This window comes from Hemiscyllium ocellatum, chromosome 36, assembly GCF_020745735.1.
Source record: "Hemiscyllium ocellatum isolate sHemOce1 chromosome 36, sHemOce1.pat.X.cur, whole genome shotgun sequence".
NCBI lineage: Eukaryota > Metazoa > Chordata > Chondrichthyes > Orectolobiformes > Hemiscylliidae > Hemiscyllium > Hemiscyllium ocellatum.
Window position 1 is genome coordinate 36,687,192 of NC_083436.1, and position 20,575 is coordinate 36,707,766.

Here is a 20,575-nt window from a genome sequence, read left to right on the forward strand (position 1 = left end):
TGTGGAGGCTGGTACTATAACAACATTCAAAAGACATCTGGATGAATATGTGAATAGGAAGGGTTTGGAGGGATATGAGCCAAGTGCTGGCAAATGGGACTAGACTAATTTAGGGCTTCTGGTTGGCATAGATGAGTTGGACTAAAGGATCTGTTTCTGTGCTGTACGTCTCTGAGATTTCAAATGAGATTTCAGCATCTCTTGCCCTTCTGATTCTAAACAATGTTGCAACAAGAGTAGGCCATTCCTCCCTGTTCTGCCACTTGGTGACCACATGCCTGATCTGTATCTTAATTCCATCTACTCATTGTAACCCTTGATGCCTACGCCTGACAGGAATCCATCAAATTTAGTTTGATTCCTCATCCTCCATAGAATTTGGGGTGAGAGATACAGATGTTCCATGTGGAACCTTATCAAAGGCTTTATTTCAGTAAATGTTCTACATGGCAGGCTGTTGGAGAAAATGCACAGGCATGAGATTGAGGGTGATTTAGCAGTTTGGATTAGAAACTGGCTTTCTGAAAGAAGGCAGTGAGTGGTGGTTGATGGAAAATATTCAGCCTGGAGTCCGGTTACTGGTGGTGTGCCACAAGGATTTGTTTTTGGGAGCACTGCTGTTTGTCATTTTTATAAATCACTTAGACGCAGGCCAACTTTTGCAGGTGACACTAAAGTCGGTGGAGTAGTGGACAATGTGGAAGAATGTTACAGGTTGCAGGGGAACTTGGATAAACTGCAGAATTGGGCTGAGAGATGGCAGATGGAGTTCAGTGCAGCTAAATGTGAGGTGATTCACTTTGGGAAGAATAAAAGGAAGGCAGAGTACTGGGTCAATGGAATGTGCAGAGGGATCTTGGTAACCGTGTACATAGATCCCTGAAAGTTGCCACCCAGGTTGATAGTGCTGTTAAGAAGGCATACGGTGTGTTAGGTTTCATTGGTAGAGGGATTGAGTTCCGAGCCACAATGTAATGCTGCAACTATACAAAATGCTGGTGCGGCCACACTTGGAATATTGTGTACAGTTCTGGTCGCCCTATTACAGGAAGGATGTAGAAGCATTGGGAAAGGTGCAGAGGAGATTTACCAAGATGTTGCCTGGTCTGGAGGGAAGCTATTATGCGGAAAGGGTCTGTTCTCATTGGAAAGAAGAAGGCTAAGAGGGGATTTAATAGACATACAAGATGATCAGAGGATTAGATAGGGTAGACAGTCAACTTGTACAAGGGAGCATAACTACAAATTGAGGGGTGATAGATCAGAGGTAGGTTCTTTACTCAGTGAGTGGTAAGGGCGGGGAATGCCCTGCCTGCCAATGTAGTTAAATCAGCCACATTAGGGAGATGTAAACAATCCTTAGATAAGCACATGGATGATGGGATAGTGTAGGAGGATGAGCTGAGAGTAGTTCACAGGTCGGTATAACATCGAGGGCCGAAGGGCCTGCTTTGCGCTGTATTGTTCTATGTTCTATATCCCCTGCAGACCCTCACGAAAGCCAATGTGATAAATTTAATCAGTTTTGATGGAAGTCATGCTTTTTAGTTAGATCTTTCAGAAAGGCCAATGATTTGATTTGCTGCATTATTAATAGGCGTTCAGTTCCACACGTACCTGTGTACTCAAAGCCAGCGAAGGAAGATGGTGTTGGCAGAGCCCTGTTGGTGGAGTTGTACTTTTGGGTCACAACTTGTATGGTACAGGAGCGGAGGAGCAGTGTCATTGACCTGAAACGTAAACTGTTTCTATCCACAGAGGTTTCCTGAGCTGCTGTGTGTTTCCAACCTTTTCTGTACTGTTTTTGTTTCTTATTTCTTGGATTGCCCCAAGTACAAATTGGGTCATACAGCACAGTTCATACTCTGTGAATGGGGTACTGTCCGGTGTTCATGATGTGAGAGCGTGAGTGAATTGCTAAGATCCAGTGTCAGGGATATGATGCTTTTTATCCCTGCATGGGTGATGTGGGTGCCCCTGTTGAGGCTAATATTTGTTGCCCATCCATTTTCTAGGGTAGGGAACAGTCAACTATGTGTAGGTACATTTGGCAGATTTCTTTCTGTAAAGGATATTAGGAAATCCGATGGGATTTTTCAAACAATCAGTGATGATTTTATGACTAACTTGTCGTTTCGAAGTTAAATCCCACGTGGTGAGACTTGCGCCCATGCTCCCACATGGATTTCCAAATGATTACTCCAGTGACATTACCATAGTCTCCCACTAAATTAATGTGTGTATTAGTTTGTGGGAAGGCATTTCTCTAACCGTGCTGCGCATGCCTTTGTCCCTGGTCTTATGTGTCATGGGTGAATTTGCGGGGTGTTTGACCTAAATCTCTTTCTCTGTCAAACCCCCAGACGTTTGTGGAGTTGAACTGGTTCCACCTGATTGGGATCCTGTGTGGCCTGGCCATCTATAACTTCACCGTGGTGGACTTGCACTTCCCCCTTGTGCTGTACAAAAAGTTGCTGAGCGTGAAACCCACTCTGGAGGACCTGAAAGAACTTTCTCCCACTGAGGGCAGGTGAGTGTCTGAATTGATAGGTATTTTAAAAGAATAACTTCTTCAGGAGGAGATAGTGAGATACTAGATCCAAATGTCATAGATCATAGAGTCATAGAGACATACAGCACAGAAACAGACCCTTCAGTCCAACTCGTCCATGCCGACCAGAAATCCTAACCTGATTTAGTCCCATTTGCCAGCACCTGACCCATATCCCTTTAAACGTTTCCTATTCATATACCCATCCAGATGCCTTTTAAATGCTGTAATTGTACCAGCCTCCACCACTTCCTCTGGCAGCTCATTCCATACACACACCAACCTCTGTGTGAAAAAGATGCCTCTTACGTCTCTCTTATATCTTCCCCTCTCACCCTATACCTATGCTCTCTAGTTCTGGCTCCCCCATTACAGTGGAAAAACCTTGTCTATTTATCCTATCCATGCCCCTCCTGATTTTATAAACTGCTATAAAGTCACCCCTCATCCTCCGATGCTCCACATTGGCATATAGGTATATCCCCAGTGAATCACGATGATGATGCCTGGTACAGAGGGGTTGTCTTATAAGACATAATATGAAGAAGCAGAATTAGGCCATTTGGCCCATCAAATCTGCCCCGCCATTTGATCATATCTAATATGTTTTTCAACTGCATTCTCCTGTCTGCTCTCCATAATTCTTGATTCCCTTATTAATCAAGGACCTATCTATCTCTGTCTTAAAGACACCCAATGAGTTGGCCTCTGTGGTAATAAGTTTCACAGACTCACCACCCTTTGACTGAAGAAATTTCTCCACATTTCAGTTCTAAAAGGTGTGCCTTCTCTCTGAGACTCTGTCCTTGGGTCCTCGTCTCTCACACCGGTAGAAACATCTTCTCTACATCCACTCTATTCAGACCTCTTAGTATTCGGTAAGTTTCAATGAGAATCCCTCTTGAGTACAGACCAAGAGCTCCTCATATGACAAGCCCTTCAACACCAGGATCACTCTTCTTAACTTCCTCTTCAATCCTTCCAACATCAACACATCCTTCCTTAGATGTGGTCTAATCAGAGCCTTATGCAGTCTCAGCAGTCCATCCCTGCACTTGTATCCTTGACCTCTCGAAACAATTGCTAACATTCCATTTGCCTTCCTAACTGCCGACTGAACTTGCAGGATAGCCTTAGGAGAATCCTGAACGAGGACTGCCGAGTTTGCTTTGTGCTTCAGATTTCCAAAGCATTTCTCCATTTAGAAAACAGACTTCTGAGCAAAGCCTAAACAGGTTGGGACTCTTGGAGTTTAGAAGAATGCAAACGTGATCTCATCGAAACATAAAGCATTCTTAAGGGGCTTGACAGGGTAAATGCTGAGAGGATAGAACCTCCCAATAGGGGAATCTAAGGCGAGAGGGCAGTCTCGAGACAAAGGGGCACCAATTTAAGACTGAGTTGAGGAGGGATTTCTCCTTCAGAAGGCTGTGAGGGTTTGGAAGTTGTTGTCACAGAGAGCTGTGGAGGCAGAGTCCTTGGGTATAGCAAAGGCTGAGAGATTTTTGATCAGTCTGGGAATCTGGAGTTATGGGGAAAGGGCAGGAAAGTGGATATAAGGAATGCCGGATCAGCCCGTATCCTATTGAATTATTGAGCAGACTTGAGGGGCCATCAGGGCAATATGGTGGCTCAGTGGCTGCCTCACAGCACCAGGAACCCAGGTTCGATTCCTGCCTCGGGCGACCGTCTGTGTGGAGCCGGCACACCCTCCCCGTGTCTGCGCAGGTCTCCTCCGGATACTCCACTTTCTCCCACAATCCAAAGATGTGCAGGTTAGGTGAATCGGCCATGCTCAATTGCCCATAGTGTTAGCTGCATTAGTCAGGGGTAAATGTAGGGTAGGAGAATGGGTCTGGCTGCATCACCCCCCCAGAGGGTCAGTGTGGACCTGTTGGGCCAAATGGCCCGTTTCCACGCTGTAGGTAATTGAAACATCTAAACATACGGCGTATTTCTGGCAGTTATGGTCTTATCTTTACCTCTGGCCTTATAATGGAGCCCAATGTCATTAATGAAACAATTGAAGATGGTTCACTTCCCTACGGTACTCCTTCAGAGATATCTTGGTGCCGTGAAGATCTTCAAAAATCACAACTATCTTCCTCATGTTAGGTGTCATGGCAATTGATCAGAACTCCACATGATTTGCAGACGTATTGAACTTTTAAGCATTACATAGTGTTTCAAAACAAAAGAGCAGTGTGGAAACGTCAGTGTGGATTACACTGAGTTCCAAGAAATCTCACACTTGAAGTGTCAAAGGAACTTCAGACACCAATACATCAAAGGGAGAGCTGTCATTGAAATCCTGTACTGTGGTCTCTCGTGACCACAGAGATAATAAAAAAAATGTCAATTGGTCAATCTAACTGTATTCAAAAACAGAAATTGCTAGAGGAACTCAGCAGGTCTGGCAGCATCCGTGGGATGAAAGCAGAGTTAATGTTTTGCATCTGGTGACTATTCATCAGAACTGTTAGTAATTGGGAGGAAGGGAGGTAATGGCCAAGTAGTATTATCACTGCGCTGTTAGTGGCCCCGTTGACCATGATAGTGGGGAATCCTCCATGGAGGGAAAAGTTGGTCATGTTGAATATGTCCCCCCCCCCCACCCCCACCATGGAAGGTGACATCAGACTAGGTGCGACAGAGAAACTGGGAATGGAATAGAGTCTTTACAGGAAGCAGGGCGTGAGGATGTATAGTCAAGGGAACTGTGGAAGTCAATGGGTTTGCAGTGGATATCGGTGACCAGCCTATCCCAGAAATGGAAACAATGCCAAGGAAAGGAAGGGAGGAGTCCGAGATGGACCAGGTGAAGGTGAGAGCAGGTTAGAAATCAGAAACAAAATTTAAAAATGTTTCCAATCCCAGACGAGAGGGGGAAGATGTAATCGATGTACCAGAGCAAAAATTGTGGGTGGGGTCCCGAGCGAGAATGTTCTGCATGCTCCACAAAGAGACAGGCATAACTGGGGCCCATGTGGCAGCTGGGGCCCATGAGCTTGACCAGGAGGAGAAGTATACTGGGGGATGGGGAAGGTTCAGACCTCCTTTTCAAGATGTGGAGAGCTCTGAGACCATCCTGATGGGTGATGGACATGTAAAGGGATTACACACCCATGGTGAATTGGAGGCAGCTGGAGTCCGTGAACTGACTGTATTACAGGCCTTCGAGAACATTAGATCTCAGCCTAGTACCTGAGGATAGTAAAGAAGCTGACTGAATATCCGTCATTAATGGGATCATTGCAAACTCTTTACTCCTTCCACTTGGGTGGGGTTGTTTGACAGCATGAGAGTTTGGGATTGAGTGCAGGTTTATGTCACTTATATCAATATAAACTACTTTGAACTTTTTTTTGTCAAAGCGAAGGCTGAGATAAGTTTTGATAAAGGTGATAATCATTAAGGAAGGGTCTGGACAAAATAAATGAGGGGGAAACTTTTTTCCATTTCTGAAAGACTGAAAATGAGAAGGCACAGATTTAAAATCATTGTTTTAAAAAAACCAAAGTTGACAGGGGTTTTTTTTCTTTCTGCCAAGTGAGTAGTTCAGGTCTGGTGCACACTGCCTCCTGAATGTGATTGAGATGTCTTCAGTGAAGGCATTCAATGGAGAATTGGACTATTAATTGCAAAGGAAATGTGTGGGACTACAGGCAGAAGGAGAATGAGATTCCTTAAGGGGTTCATTTAGAGAGCTGGATCAGATGTGATGGGCCGAATATCCTCTTCCGGCACTGTAACGATTCCGTGATTAATTAAATTGCCTGACTGGGACATTTTGCTTCTTTTAAGGAGCCTGCAGGATTTGCTGGATTACCCCGATGACAATGTCGAAGAAACGTTCTGCCTCAATTTTGCGGTAAGGGCCGTTCTGCCTGAGCTCTACGGAAAGACACCTGCCATTCACCTTATCCAAGCCCCTAATGATTGTATAAACCTCTGTAAGATCAACTTCCTACGCTCCAATGAAATAAAGTTGTTGGAGGAAGATGGATGCAGCTGTGATTTCCAGTGAAGCAGCTTGTATTTACAGGTAGTGACGAAGGCGTATGGCATGCTTGCCTTTATTGGCCAGGGAATTGAGTACAAGAGTTAAGATATCATCTTACACCTTTTGTTAGACTTTAGTTAGTCCACATCTAGTACTGTGTTCAATTCTGATCACCACATCGCAGAAAAGATGTGGAGGCTTTGGAGAGAGTGCCGAAGAGGTTTACCAGGATACTGCCTGGATTAGAGGGAATGAGCTATAAGGAGAGGCGAGAAAAACTCTTGTTGTTTTCTCTGGAGTGGCAGAGGCTGAGGAGATGTGATAGAAGTCTATACAATTATGAGATGCATAGATAGGGTTAACGGTCAGAATCTTTTTCCCAGAGTTGAACTGTTTAAAAGTGTAGAGGGCTTCCATTTAAGGTGAGAGAGGGAAAGTTCAAAGAAGATGTGGGGGGGCAAGTGTTTTACACTGAGTGGTAGGGAGTGTGGAACACAATGCCAGGGGTAGTGGTGAAGGCAGATACAATAGGGGCATTTAAGAGACTTTTAGAGAAGCACATGAATGTGCAAGGCATAGAGGGCTAGGGGTAAAAAATGAGGTCTGCAGATGCTGGAGATCACAGCTGCAAATGTGTTGCTGGTCAAAGCACAGCCGGCCAGGCAGCATCTCAGGAATAGAGAATTCGACGTTTCGAGCATAAGCCCTTCATCAGGGCTAGGGACCAAGGGCAGGCAGAAGGGGTTACTTTAATATGGTGACATGTTTGGCACGACATTGTGGACTGAAGGGTGAAATCCTGTGCTGTACAGTTCTATGTTCTGTGTTGTATAGCATTGCATTTTGGCCTCAGCATGCCTGAAGCCATATCATTGACAATTAATTAGTCCCATCACAGTTGCAGTGAAGGCTAACTTGACGTTACTTTACCCAAGCTATGAGGCTTTTCTATGACGTGGTTGTGCGCCATTTTCCTTTGCCTGATCCATTTTTCAGGCATCCGGCTGGTAAATGTTTGGGAGTGATTTATGCCACGCCTGAAGAGAGAGCATGAAGCTGGAGGTCCCAGCAGCATGACGGCAGAGAGCAGCAGTTTCTGAAGGGGCCAGGCTCTGCATGTGGTTTCAGACATCATTTATTCATTGTTTTGAGGTTGCTATAATCAGGGGAGATTGAGCGTGAACGCGGGAACCTTTTAATTACAACCAACGTCCTGTTCACGGTCTCCCACCTGATGTACTTGCACAGTTACCCAAGTGGATGTGGACTGTCCACCTAAGTACCCAGCTCCCTGTCAAGCGGGCACTAACTGAGTGTCTGTTTGATCCAATGAACTGAGACAGCAGTGTAGGAGCAGGAGGGAACAGACCACCCGCTTTCCATTCTACCTCCCTCACGCTGCCACAATCTGTTTTTAAATACAAACAAATCCACCTTGTGATTCTCAGCCCTGATTTTAATTCCTTGCTTCTCTTTGTCCTTGTTGAAATGAACAGATTCTTCGAGAAAACTATGGACTGTCAGAGCTCCACGAACTGGTCCCTGGAGGTAAGAGCCTGCCTGTGAAGAAAGACAACAGGTAAGTAGCTAACCTGCAACCTCTCTCTTCAGTTGAAAAAAATGAAGCATTACAGAAGAGTCCTTGGGAGGAATGAACAGTACTTTGAAATTAGAACTTAAGGGATTACATTTGGTAGAGATGGATGGATTTTTATTTTGCTTGAAACTACTGGGCTTGAGTTGATCTATCCAGGTTTTTTCCAAAATATTTCACGGCACAATGCTTCTACATGTGGAATTGCAATCGCAGAGTTGTAAATAGAGAATACCATCAATAAATCCAATAAGGAATTGGGGGAAAAGCTGTTTACTTGGAATGCTTACAGCATTCACAACTTGTTACTGTGTGCAGTCGTTAATGTGAATCATATTATCGATACATTTAAAGGGAAGTTTGATAAGTTTATTTGTGAGGAACGAAGAGACACTGAAGAAGACGCACACCATTCAGAAAAAAACTACTGGTGCAATTATAACATTTAAAAGGCATTTGGATGGGTGTATGAATAGGAAGGGTTTAGAGGGATATGGTCCAAATGCTGGCAAATGGGACTAGATTAATTTAGGATATCTGGGCGGGATGGACGAGTTGGACCGAAGGGTCTGTTTCTGTACTGTACATCTTTATGACTCTATGACCAGCAATTGAGCTGAGTGTATCATTCAGCCTGACCCACCCATCCAGCGTTAAGGGAGTGCTGTGCTGTTGCAGGTACTGCCTTTTGGTTGAGACTAAAACCAAGGCCCCCATCTGCACTCTAGGGTAGAATTGGCAATACTTCAAGGAGGATTTGGAGAGTTGTCTAGGTACCCTGGCCAATGTTTATGCTCCATCACCACATGCAACACATTATCAGGGCATCAGTTTCTGGGTGCTTATGGGATCTTGCTGCGTAGGAAGTAACTGCTGGGTTTCAACAGTGTCTACACGTTAAGACACCGGCATGGCAATAAAGTACTTAGTGACGTCTCGGAGTTTCAAAAGTTGCAATCTCAAAGCAAGCTGTTCCATCCTCTGACAGTGCTGCACCCCCCATCTCCTGGATGTTTTAATGATTAAGAATCTAAGTAACCAGCTCAAACTCTGGAAAGCTGCAACATTCTGACTCTGGTAGAAGGGTTTGCCTGTTTAATTCTCTCAGGTCAGGGTACACACATTGGCCTTCTGAAATATGATTGTTGCTACAAAAAGATTATTTATCATACCCCATTCTGTGGCACAGTTGGACACAGTAAGTTCACTTTTATACTTATTGTCTTTATTCCAAAACAGTGTTGAAATGCCGAAAGAGCAATTGCAGGATTTAAAAGTTGATTTGAATGTAGTTAAATATGTTTAGCTTATTGGGCTGTGTGAGAAAGAAATAATCACTGTTAAGTTTTCCCTTGAAGTTTTCATGGTCATTCTATGTGTTGCTTTTCAGGAAGGAATTTGTCCAAGCTTATGTGGACTACATCTTAAATAACTCTGTCCAGGAGCTCTTCTCAGCTTTCTCCTGTGGCTTCCTAAAGGTTTGTGGAGGGAAGGTGCTTCAGCTATTCCAGCCCAGTGAGCTGATGGCCATGGTGGTAGGGAACACCAGTTACAACTGGAAGGAGTTAGAAATGGTAAGACCCCTCCTGAGACAATCTGCTCATCGGCCCCTAACCCTGGCCTCTTTGTTTTCCTGTAAGATCTCCTGGTCAATAAGAACGACAAGATGATGATGTACATTCACCTGATTGGCTAAAATCAGAAGTCACACAACACCAGGTTCTAGTCCAACAGGTTTATTTGAAATCACAAGCTTTTGGAGCATTGCTCCTTTGTCGGATGAAGTGGTTATAGACTGTGAAGGTGACAGTAATGATCAGTTGATCAGCCTCCTGCAGACTGGGGACCCCCAGCATAGGGCGATCCCTGCAATGTGGCAATCCTCGCAATGTAGTGTATCCAAGGAGGAGAGTAGAGAGAGATGCTGAGAATGCTGGAGAAACTCAGCAGGTCTGGCAGCATCTGTGGTGAGAGAAACAGAGGTAACATGTCAAGTCTGGAATGACATCTTCAGAACATATTGCACTCGATGTTTTCTTTGTTTCTCTTTCCACAGTTGCTCCCAGATCTGCTGAGTTTCTCCAGCATCCACAGTCTTTTCCTTGGATTTTTGAGATGAGGAGAGAGTTTTTTTTTATTTTTTGAGGGTGTTCTTAGGAACTTCAGTGGCTGTAAGTTATCGATGCTGGGGCAAAGAATGGCTGAAAGACCATAGGTAAGGGCCAGAAAAGGTCTGAGCTTAGGAAGTCAGATATAGGAGGAGTATGGGAAGGCCAAGAAGTGGTTAAAATGTGAAGATGAGAACTTCAGGATGTAGGCAATTGATGGCCACAGTCAGAAGAAGGTTATTTTTTTTTTCCTTTTTTTTTCTTTTGTGTGTGCAGGTGTGAGACACAGTGAGAGACAAGGTGTACAAATCTTTATTCAATTTCCACCACCAGGAAAAGTAGGAAAACACCCGAGTGGCCTGTGACAAGCAGTGCCCTTCGCATCAAAGGGCAATGCTGTGTGAACAAACAGTGAAGGGGAGGGCAGGGACTAAATCAAAATAGAGTTGGAGGGGGCAGAAGGAGGTTATTTTTTTTTGTTTGTTTTTTTTTTCTTTTTTTTGTTTTGCCATGATGCGTCTTCCAGCTCTCCTCATAAGTACCTCAATTCTCAGGCATGATCTCAGGTTGATAACTGCACAGATCCCTTAGTTTTTTTTAATGGTTTTTTTCTTTTTTTTTCTCCTTTTTTTTCTCTTTTTTTTTCTTGCTTATAATTTTTAACCCCAGCACCCATGGTGTGTGTGTGCGCAGGTGTGAGACACAGTGAGAGACACAGGTGTACAAATCTTTATTCAATTTCCACCACCAGGAAAAGTAGGAAAACACCCGAGTGGCCTGTGACAAGCAGTGCCCTTCGCATCAAAGGGCAATGCTGTGTGAACAAACAGTGAAGGGGAGGGCAGGGACTAAATCAAAATAGAGTTGGAGGGGGCAGAAGGAGGTTATTTATTTATTTTTTTCTCTTTCGCCTGTGACAAGCAGTGCCCTTAATCTCCTGGTTTTTTTTTGGAGGGGGGTACCCCGTTTATTATTTTTCTTTTTTTTTTCTTTTTTCTATTAACCCCACACTACCGCCTAACTGCGGTAGTGCTTATTTTCCCCAGCACCCATGGTGTGTGTGTGCAGCTGTGAGACACAGTGAGAGACAAGCTGTACAAATCTTTATTCAATTTCTGCCACCAGGAAAAGTAGGAAAACACCCAAGTGGCCTGTGACAAGCAGTGCCCTTCACGTCAAAGGGCAATGCTGTGAGGCCCCTGTTAATTTTTTTTTTAATTAACCCCCACACTACTGCCTAACTGCGGTAGTGCTTATTATTTTTATCCCCAGCACTCATCGTGTGTGTGTGCAGGTGTGAGACACAGTGAGAGACAAGGCGTACAAATCTTTATTCAATTTCCACCACCAGGAAAAGTAGGAAAAACACCCGAGTGGCCTATGACAAGCAGTGCCCTTCACATCAAAGGGCAATGCTATGTGATCAAAACAGTGAAGGGGAGGGCAAGGACTAAATCAAAATAGAGTTGGAGGGGGCAGAAGAAGGTTATATGTGAATGGCACTTGGTGCCCATTGGGCAAATCTAAATTGTGTCTGAAAGTGAAGAGCTAGTGCAACGTTTCTCAATGACTTGATCTCTGCCAATATTCTGTAGTGAGTCATACTGTATGACTTGTGAACATGATACATCATAAAACAGACTGCAAGAGGGCAGATCTTTATCCATGAAAGATCTGCACCAGGCATATACTATTTATGCCTGCCAGCCCTGCCAAGTTTTCACCATCCCTCCAGACCTCCCCCTCTCTGAGGACGAACGATCAGTCCTCAGCAAAGGACTCACCTTCATCCCCCTCTGTCCACGCATCAATGAATTTAATACACGCCGTGACGTCGAACACTTCTTCTGTCGCCTTCACCTCTGAGCTTACTTTCACAATCAGGACCCCCCCCCAAACCTTCCGAAGAACCCTTTGCACACCTCCAACACACTGCATCCACCTGGACACCCCGTGCTGGCCTATTACCCGCCCTCGACCCCTTCATTTCCAACTGCCGCCGGGACATTAACTGCCTCAACCTGTCTACCCCCCTCCCCCACTCCAGCCTCTCACCCACACAATGCGCAGCCCTCCAATCCCTCTGCTCCAATCCCAACCTCACCATCAAGCCAGCGGATAAAGGGGGCGCAGTAGTATTCTGGTGCACTGGCCTCTACACCGCTGAAGCCAAACGCCAACTCGAGGACACCTCTTCCTACCGCCCCCTCGACCATGACCCCACCCCCCATCACTAAACCATCATCTCCCAGACCATACAGAACCTCATCACCTCAGGAGATCTCCCACAGCCTCCAACCTCATAGTCTGGGAACCCCGCACTGCCCGGTTCTACCTCCTTTCCAAGATCCACAAGCCTGACCACCCTAGTTGACCTATTGTCTCCGCATGCTCCTGCCCCACTGAACTCAACTCTACCTACCTTAACACTGTCCTAAGCCCTCTAGTCCAGGAACTCCCCACGCCCTCCACCTCCTGCAAGACTTTTATTTCCCCAGCCCCCAACGCCTCATCTTCACCATGCATATCCAATCCCTCTACACCTCCATCCGCCATGGCCAGGGCCTCCAAGCACTCTGTTTGTTCCTCTCCCGACGTTCCCAACAGTACCCTTCCACCGACACACTCATACATTTGGCCGAACTGGTCCTCACCCTTAACAATTTCTCCTTCGAATCCTCCCACTTCCTCCAGACCAAAGGGGTAGCTATGGGCACACGTATGAGCCCCAGCTATGCCTGTCTCTTTGTTGGCTATGTAGAACAGTTGATCTTCCGTAATTACACCGGCACCACTCCCCACCTCTTCCTCCGCTACATTGATGACTGCATTGGCGCCACCTCGTGCTCCCGCGAGGAGGTTGAGCAATTCATCAACTTCACCAACACATTCCACCTTGACCTTAAATTTACCTGGACCATCCCTGACACCTCCCTCCCCTTCCTGGACCTCTCCATTTCCATTAATGACGACCGACTTGACACTGACATTTTTTACAAACCCACCGACTCCCACAGCTACCTGGATTACACCTCTTCCCACCCTACCTCCTGCAAAAATGCCATCCCGTATTCCCAATTCCTCCGCCGTATCTGCTCCCAGGAGGACCAATTCCACCCCAGAACACACGAGGTGGCCTCTGTCTTTAGAGACCGCAAATTTCCCTTCCCACGTGGTTAAAGATGCACTCCAACGCATCTCGTCCACATCCCGCACCTCCACCCTCAGACCCCACCCCTCCAACTGTAACAAGGACAGAACGCCCCTGGTGCTCACCTTCCAACCTTCGCATAAACCAAATCATCCGCTGACATTTCCGCCACCTCCAAAAAGACCCCTCCACCAGGGATATATTTCCCTCCCCACCCCTTGCCGCCTTCCCCAAAGACCGTTCCCTCCGTGACTACCTGGTCAGGTCCACGCCCCCCTACAACCCACCCTCCCATCCTGGCACCTTCCCCTGCCACCGAAGGAACTGTAAAACCTGCGCCCACACCTCCTCCCTCACCTCCATCCAAGTCCCTAAAGGAGCCTTCCACATCCATCAAAGTTTTGCCTGCACATCCACTAATATCATTTATTGTATCCGTTGCTCCTGATGCAGTCTCCTCTACATTGGGGAGACTGGACGCCTCCTTGCAGAGTGTTTTAGGGAACATCTCCGGGACACCCGCACCAATCAACCACACCGCCCTGTGGCCCAACATTTCAACACCCCCTCCCACTCTGCCGAGGACATGGAGGTCCTGGGCCTCCTTCACCGCCGCTCCCTCACCACCAGATGCCTGGAGGAAGAACGCCTCATCTGCCGTCTCAGAACACTTCAACCCCAGGACATCAATGTGGACTTCAACAGTTTCCTCGTTTCCCCTTCCCCCACCTCACCCCAGTTCCAAACTTCCAGCTCAGCACTGTCCCCATGACTTGTCCTACCAGCCTATCTTCTTTTCCACCTATCCACTCCACCCTCCCCCTGACCTACATCACCTTCATCCCCTCCCCCACTCACCTATTGTACTCCATATGCTACTTTCTCCCCACCCCCACCCTCCTCTAGCTTATCTCTCCATGCTTCAGGCTCTCTGCCTTTATTCCTGATGAAGGGCTTTTGCCCGAAATGTCGGTTTTACTGCTCCTCGGATGCTGCCTGAACTGCTGTGCTCTTCCAGCACCACTAATCCAGAATATACTATTTACCCACTGGCCTTGAGTCTTTGGTAATTGTTTTAGTCACTCGGTGCGACTAGGGGTTGTCATCCTGTGATCTATTTTGAATCTTTTAAAGATCTGGACCTACCCATGTGGTGATGAATCTGAATGCGATCATTGGAATGTGAGCAGGAGATGGTTCTTTGGCCCATTGATTGTGCTCCACTGTTCAACTAGATTGTGCTGATGGTCTATGTTTTCCAGGACTACCTCGTATCCCTGGATATATCTCGAAATCGGTCTGTTTAATATGCAACAATTAGTTGCCAAATTAAGTTTCTTCTGCAATGTGACCAGTAAATGCAGGTTCTGCTGCACCTTCTGTCATGGTTACCCTACACTGTTCAAACAGCCGTTACTCGACCTTTCATGAATTGTGTTTTAGAACCGTATTTACAACGCATTCACATTTGAAGCATGATTGAGATTAAGTACCTGTTTGTAAATATTTTGTGTGGATTATTATAGAATTCTAGGCCACAGAAAGTGGTTGAGACCAAAACATTGGATGTTTTCAAGAAGGAGTTAGGTGTGCAGTGGAACCTCCATTATCTGAGCGAGGTGGGCCGGTAGTATTTCATTCGGGTAATTGATTTGGATAACTGATCTCAATGCCTCTCCTCTTGGGACTCTGAAGTTTCCTTTTTCCTCACTCTGCCTGCCTCGCTTCCTCTCGCTGTCTTAGGGTGTGGTTCCGAGCAGACACAGACTTGTGTGTAAGGGACCCGCAGCATTGCTGAAGCCTCCACCACCAGCAGCCTACCCACCCCCTCCCCCCGCACCCCCACCCCCAAAATCATGTTCAATGCACTGACACGGTGCATTTGGTAAGTCAGCCCTTCCCTCCTGGGGCAGCTGGACTGGACACCAACAGTAAGATTGCTGCTGCCTTTGGGAATGAGTCTCAAAATAGCGCACAGACACAACAAAACATACAACATTTTAGTGCAACGTTTTAACAAGTTCCACCTTTGCCCTGTACAGGAGAATGTTCAAGCAATTATCTGGGGAAGGGGGTTTTGGGTAAACCCCTGTGTAGAACGCCAGGGGAAGTGTGGGGAGAGAGGGCGGGAGGTCAGTCATTTGGACAGGGTGCCTGGGCACCCATCTATGTCCAGGACTGTTCTCAGCAGCATTTCAGTAAGCCAAATTCACTTTTAATTATTGTCAACAATGGGTGCCGTCAGTGTTGGAAACACCTGTTTGATGTAATGTTTTTATTTGGACTTTGAGATCATCTTCAGATAATCCAAAATTCAGATAATTGAGGTTCCTCTCTAGGTCTTAGGGCTAAAGGGGAAAATGGCAGCAGAATGCTCCGTTGGGTGGTCAGCCATGATCATGCAGGCTTACAGGCTGAATGGTTTACTCTTGCTGCTATTTTCTGTTGTCAGTAGGAAACTTTAACCAGTAATAAATTCTGTAGTTTTGGCTTTTGATTGTCAGGTGTGATTGTGAATTTTGTGTGTACATCTGTATTTGAATACTTGTATCTGTGTAATGATTCTCAAACTGTGCAGTTTCTCATGCAAAGTTTTGCTTTATGAAATTGTGTTTTTACCAGAGTGCGATATACAAAGGGGATTACCATCCTGCACATCCTACAATAAAGATATTTTGGGAAGTATTCCATGAGTTTCCTTTGGAAAAGAAGAAGTTGTTTCTGTGTAAGCGTGGCTTCTTTTGTGTAAATGTTACCTTGTTGATGGTTAATGGCAAACGAACATTTTAGCTCGGGAGAGATGAGGACTCTGGGATTATCGCCCCGCTCTGTAATGTGCAATGCTGCTCTTGGTGGCGTATCTTATACCACATGTGAGTTGCGGGGGGGGGGCGGGGGGAGTGTGTGGTTGTGGGGGGGGGGGGGGGTTGCCGGAGTCACTGCAACCTTTGAATTGTGGCCATGAGTTTTGGATCCTCCCAGTGAGACACAGAGGCTCAGGTTTTGTGTCATTGAGCTTTCAGCAAGTGATTTTTCTTTTGAATTTTGTTTCCCATTTGAAGAACATTTTATTCAAATCCACTGACTGTACACAACTGAGCTCTCTGCTCCCTCAGTAAAATCTTCAGAAGGGTTTCATCAACAGGATCATGGTATTCCTGCCTTTCCTCCTCAGATTCTAGCCAGCAGATCTTCAAGATAGACCACACGGTGATTGTTATTGGGTCCCATGAGTCATTGAATCATTGCAGAAGGTCAGATTGTGCTGGTTCTGGACACACTCCAGGAGTGGCCTCATTTCAAACTGGCAAGGCAGTTCTGCTGAATCTATGACTAGGTCGGTGGGGCTGCTGAGTGAAGGCTTCAGATAGGGTTAACTTGATGAAAAGATCATCGACCTCAAAGGTTAACTCTTTCACGTTGTCAAACATGTCAGCATTTTTTCTTTTTCACACAATTCAAATTCCTGCTGCCCTCAATACAATTTTGAAGCCATTCCCAAAGCATTTGCTTCATCCTTTCTGCCTGCTTTCAAACCTGATGCCACTTTGACCCTTCAATGTTAAATTAAACGGCTTCTTGATTTAATTTAATCTCGAGAAAAGGAAAAGTAAGGATCTGCTATGCACCTGGGGGTCTGCTGTTCAGCCCCGGTTCAGGACCCACAGCACCAATGTATGGGGTACTCACCTCATCTTATGTCTCCTTTCTCTCTGCAGTGTTTTTGACCGGAAGTGACCGCATTCCTATTTATGGGATGGCAAGCATTCGGATGACCATTCAGCCCACTGCCGGAGGGGAATGCTACCTGCCCGTGGCTCATACCTGTTACAACCTACTAGACCTCCCCAGATACTCCAATAAAGTGACACTGAGCATCAAACTCACTCAGGCTATCAATCACCACGAAGGCTTCAGCTTGGTATGAAACAAACCCTTTCGCTCTTGCCCTGGCAAGGGGATTTATTGATTTCTTTTTTTAATAAGCACTTTATTATTATTATTATTAGAGATTATTTTACAAAATACTGTCTCATTCTTTCTTGTCCTGAAAGATTATTTTACACGATAATCTGAGAGATGATTCTTTCGGCTGTAATTCCAAACTGCTGGGTACATTTTTAACTGAGTCACTGCTGTTGCTGCAGCTGCATTATTTTTTAAAGCATTAAGTTTTTATTGGAAAGGTAACTAGTTTTAATTGGCGTTACATTAAAAGGGGGGAATCGCTTGGCCTAGTTTATCCGACCCTAGTGGGTCCTTTCATTTTTCCTGAGTTTCAGTGATGGTTTCTCCTGGAAACTTCTGAAACATCCATTACCAAAGAATGGCTGAGGAATTTGGCACTGCTGTAGCGCCTGGTGCTGAGCAGAGAGGGAACATGTGCTCATGGCAAACTGAATTGGAATGGGGTGAGGTAGGGGGCTTCCACTTGCCAGTCACTGGGTCCATGCCTTAGACAGATTGCGATGGATGAGTGAGTTGAGAGGCTGCTTCAGGCTACACTCGGCCATGTGCTGAAAGCAGATGCGTGCTAGTTCCTTATTGTGGAAGCTAGAAACCTGAAATAGATGCAGAGAATGCTGGAGAAACTCAGCAAGTTTGTCAGCACCTGCAGAGAGAGGGAGGGGAAAAAATAGTTCATGTTTCGGGTCCAGTCTGACATTTTATCCCGAACTGAAAGGTGCTGGAAAATGGCATGGACCGAGGAGGAGCGTGTGGAACAGATTGCAAAGGGTATGCAAAGCAACAAAGGGAATGTCAATGGTACTTTGTCACCCTCAGCAGCTGTTCCACTCATAGCCTCCTCCTTACTCCATCAGAAACATCAACAAAATTCATGAGGGGCATGGATAGGGTAAACAGACAAGGATTTTCCCCTGGGGTGGGGGAGTCCAGAACTAGAAGGCATAGGTTTAGGGTGAGAGGGGAAAGATATAAAAGGGACTCCAGGGGCAACTTTTTCACACACAGGGTGGTGCATGTATGGAAAGAGCTGCCAGAGGAAGTGGTGGAGGCTGTTCCATTACAGCATTTAAAAGCCATTTGGATGGGTATAGGAATGGTTTAGAGGGATATGGACCAAGTGTTGGCAATAGAACTAGAATAGGGGAGGATATCTGGTTGGTATGGACAAGTTGGACAGGAGCAGCTTTTCTGTGCTGTACATCTCTGACTCAAAACCACCGATTTCCAGCAATTCTGGAACAGTCATACTGGATTTGGAATTTTAATTCTCACTCTGTCTCCACAGATGCTGCCAGACCGGCTGAGTTTCTCCAGCACTTCCTGTTTGCATTTTATCGTTAGCCATTAGCATGCCGATATAAGGAGCTTAACATCTGAGCCCCATATCAGACAAGATTCAGCTGCATAACCAGGAGCACAGGCTGATGCTGTGAGAACGCAGGTTCAAATCCTGTCGAGGCAGATGGTGGATTTTAAGTTCAATCGATATTTAGGTTCAGACAGAGCTGATCCCTGTAAGGGTAAGAATGATGTCATTGAATGTTGTTCACCAAAGCCTTGTGGGGAAGGAAATCTGCCCTTCTTTATCTGCTTATCAGGCCTGTGTGTAATGCCATAGTAAGGAAATAGATTCTGAATTGCCATCAGTTCACAAGCACCAGGCAGTATGTTACCAGCGACGCTCTCATGCCTTGAATGAATAAAGGAAAACCAGATCAGTCCACGACCATATAGAATGGCAGAGTTGGTTTAAAGGACCCTACATCTGCTCCTAACTCTTAGGACCACGTGTGTAACCCTCCACCCCAGGGCTGTTGCCACCTGCCTCAGATGCCACCTCTTTCGCTGACTCTGCCCACTCACTGGAAATGCAAGGGCATCAGTGTTTCTAAGTGTACCAAGTGCAAAATCAGTCTCTGGCAAAGATAACAAATTGGGTGCCCCTTCCACACCAAGTTTGATGAAAAGGCAACGTGGCCGGATGCAGTCACAGGTGGTGGTTGGAGATCTGGTCCCAAGGACCAATTTCGCTCCCATCCTGAATTTACTGGACCCAGAATTCGTGGCTGTTGCTTTTATTTATTCTGTGCTGTGTGGAACGCTTAATTGCATAAGGAGCCCAAAGAGGCGCTTTTAAATGGTGAAACCTAGGCGTAATTAGAATACAATAATTCATGTAAATACAAAGTGGCTACCACCGAGTTGATGCTTTAAGAGCAGGTGGTGAACTCTACTGCCTCAGAAGGAGGTGGGAAGGAAGGGTCATCAAACTTTTTTAAAGTTGAAAGTAGTTTCTTGTAGGGCAAGGAATTGAGGGTTATCAGGTAGATGGCAATGTCAAACCTGTACCAAATAGGTTGGCCGTGAACTTAATGGTGGAGCAGGCTCGAATGGTTTGCTTCTGTTCCTAATTTGCATGTTCTTTCCAAGGGGGTCCGTTGTAAGAATAATTTTGGATGAGCAACAACCACTAACGTTGCCAGCGACACTCATGTGCAAGAACCTATTTTTTAAAAGAAGTTGGTTTCCGATGTGTCTATTGTCTTACTGAAAGCTTTGTAAAATATTGTAACATGCTTGTACAAATCCCTAGTTTGAGAGAATGTGGGCAGAATTGTGATCAATTTTATCTTTTATTTTCATGAGTCGGAAGGTTTTGTTTCTTTTGATTTCTCATGTGAGACCAACGTCCAGGTTAAATCCAGCTATCTTGTGTATGTTTCTTTTTGTATAATGACATTTTTGAACAGATAAATAAACAAATGAAGCCAAAAGCTGTGCTCATTTCTCATGTATTTTACTGTTTGGAGAATTTTATGTGGGGGCAAAGTTAGAATGTACCTTCGACATTCATTGCAATGATCTGATCTGACATGATTCTATTAGACCATATGACATAGGAGCAGTAGGCCAATCAGTAAATTGAATCTGCTGTGTATTCAAGAGACCGTGGCAGCACTGCTGCTTCACGGAGCCAGGTTCAATTCCAGCCTCTGGCAACTGTCTGTGTGGAGTTTGCACATTCTCCCTGTGTCTGTGTGGGTTTCCTTCCACAGTCCAAAGATGTACAGGTCAGGTGAATTGGCTGTGCTAAATTGCCCATAGTGTTCAGGAATGTGCTGGATCGGTGCATTTAAGTTGTGGGAAATGTAGAGTAATAGGGGAGGGGAATAGGTCTGCGTGTGTTACTCTTCGGAGG

The 20,575-nt window shown here is 45.6% G+C and overlaps 1 protein-coding gene across 2 annotated transcripts in view; it reads left to right on the plus strand.

Annotated features, from left to right (window-relative positions):
* Positions 1 to 20,150, plus strand: part of LOC132833441 (probable E3 ubiquitin-protein ligase HERC3) — a 101,298-nt gene extending 81,148 nt beyond the window's left edge. For both annotated transcript variants that reach the window (XM_060851729.1, XM_060851730.1), the window contains exons 20-25: positions 2,364 to 2,530; positions 6,356 to 6,422; positions 8,051 to 8,133; positions 9,539 to 9,722; positions 16,030 to 16,132; positions 17,127 to 20,150. In XM_060851729.1, the coding sequence (XP_060707712.1) occupies positions 2,364 to 2,530; positions 6,356 to 6,422; positions 8,051 to 8,133; positions 9,539 to 9,722; positions 16,030 to 16,132; positions 17,127 to 17,335 (813 nt within the window). In that variant the 3' untranslated portion in view covers positions 17,336 to 20,150. The remainder of the gene's footprint in view (positions 1 to 2,363; positions 2,531 to 6,355; positions 6,423 to 8,050; positions 8,134 to 9,538; positions 9,723 to 16,029; positions 16,133 to 17,126) is intronic.
* Positions 20,151 to 20,575: the final 425 nt, after the last annotated feature.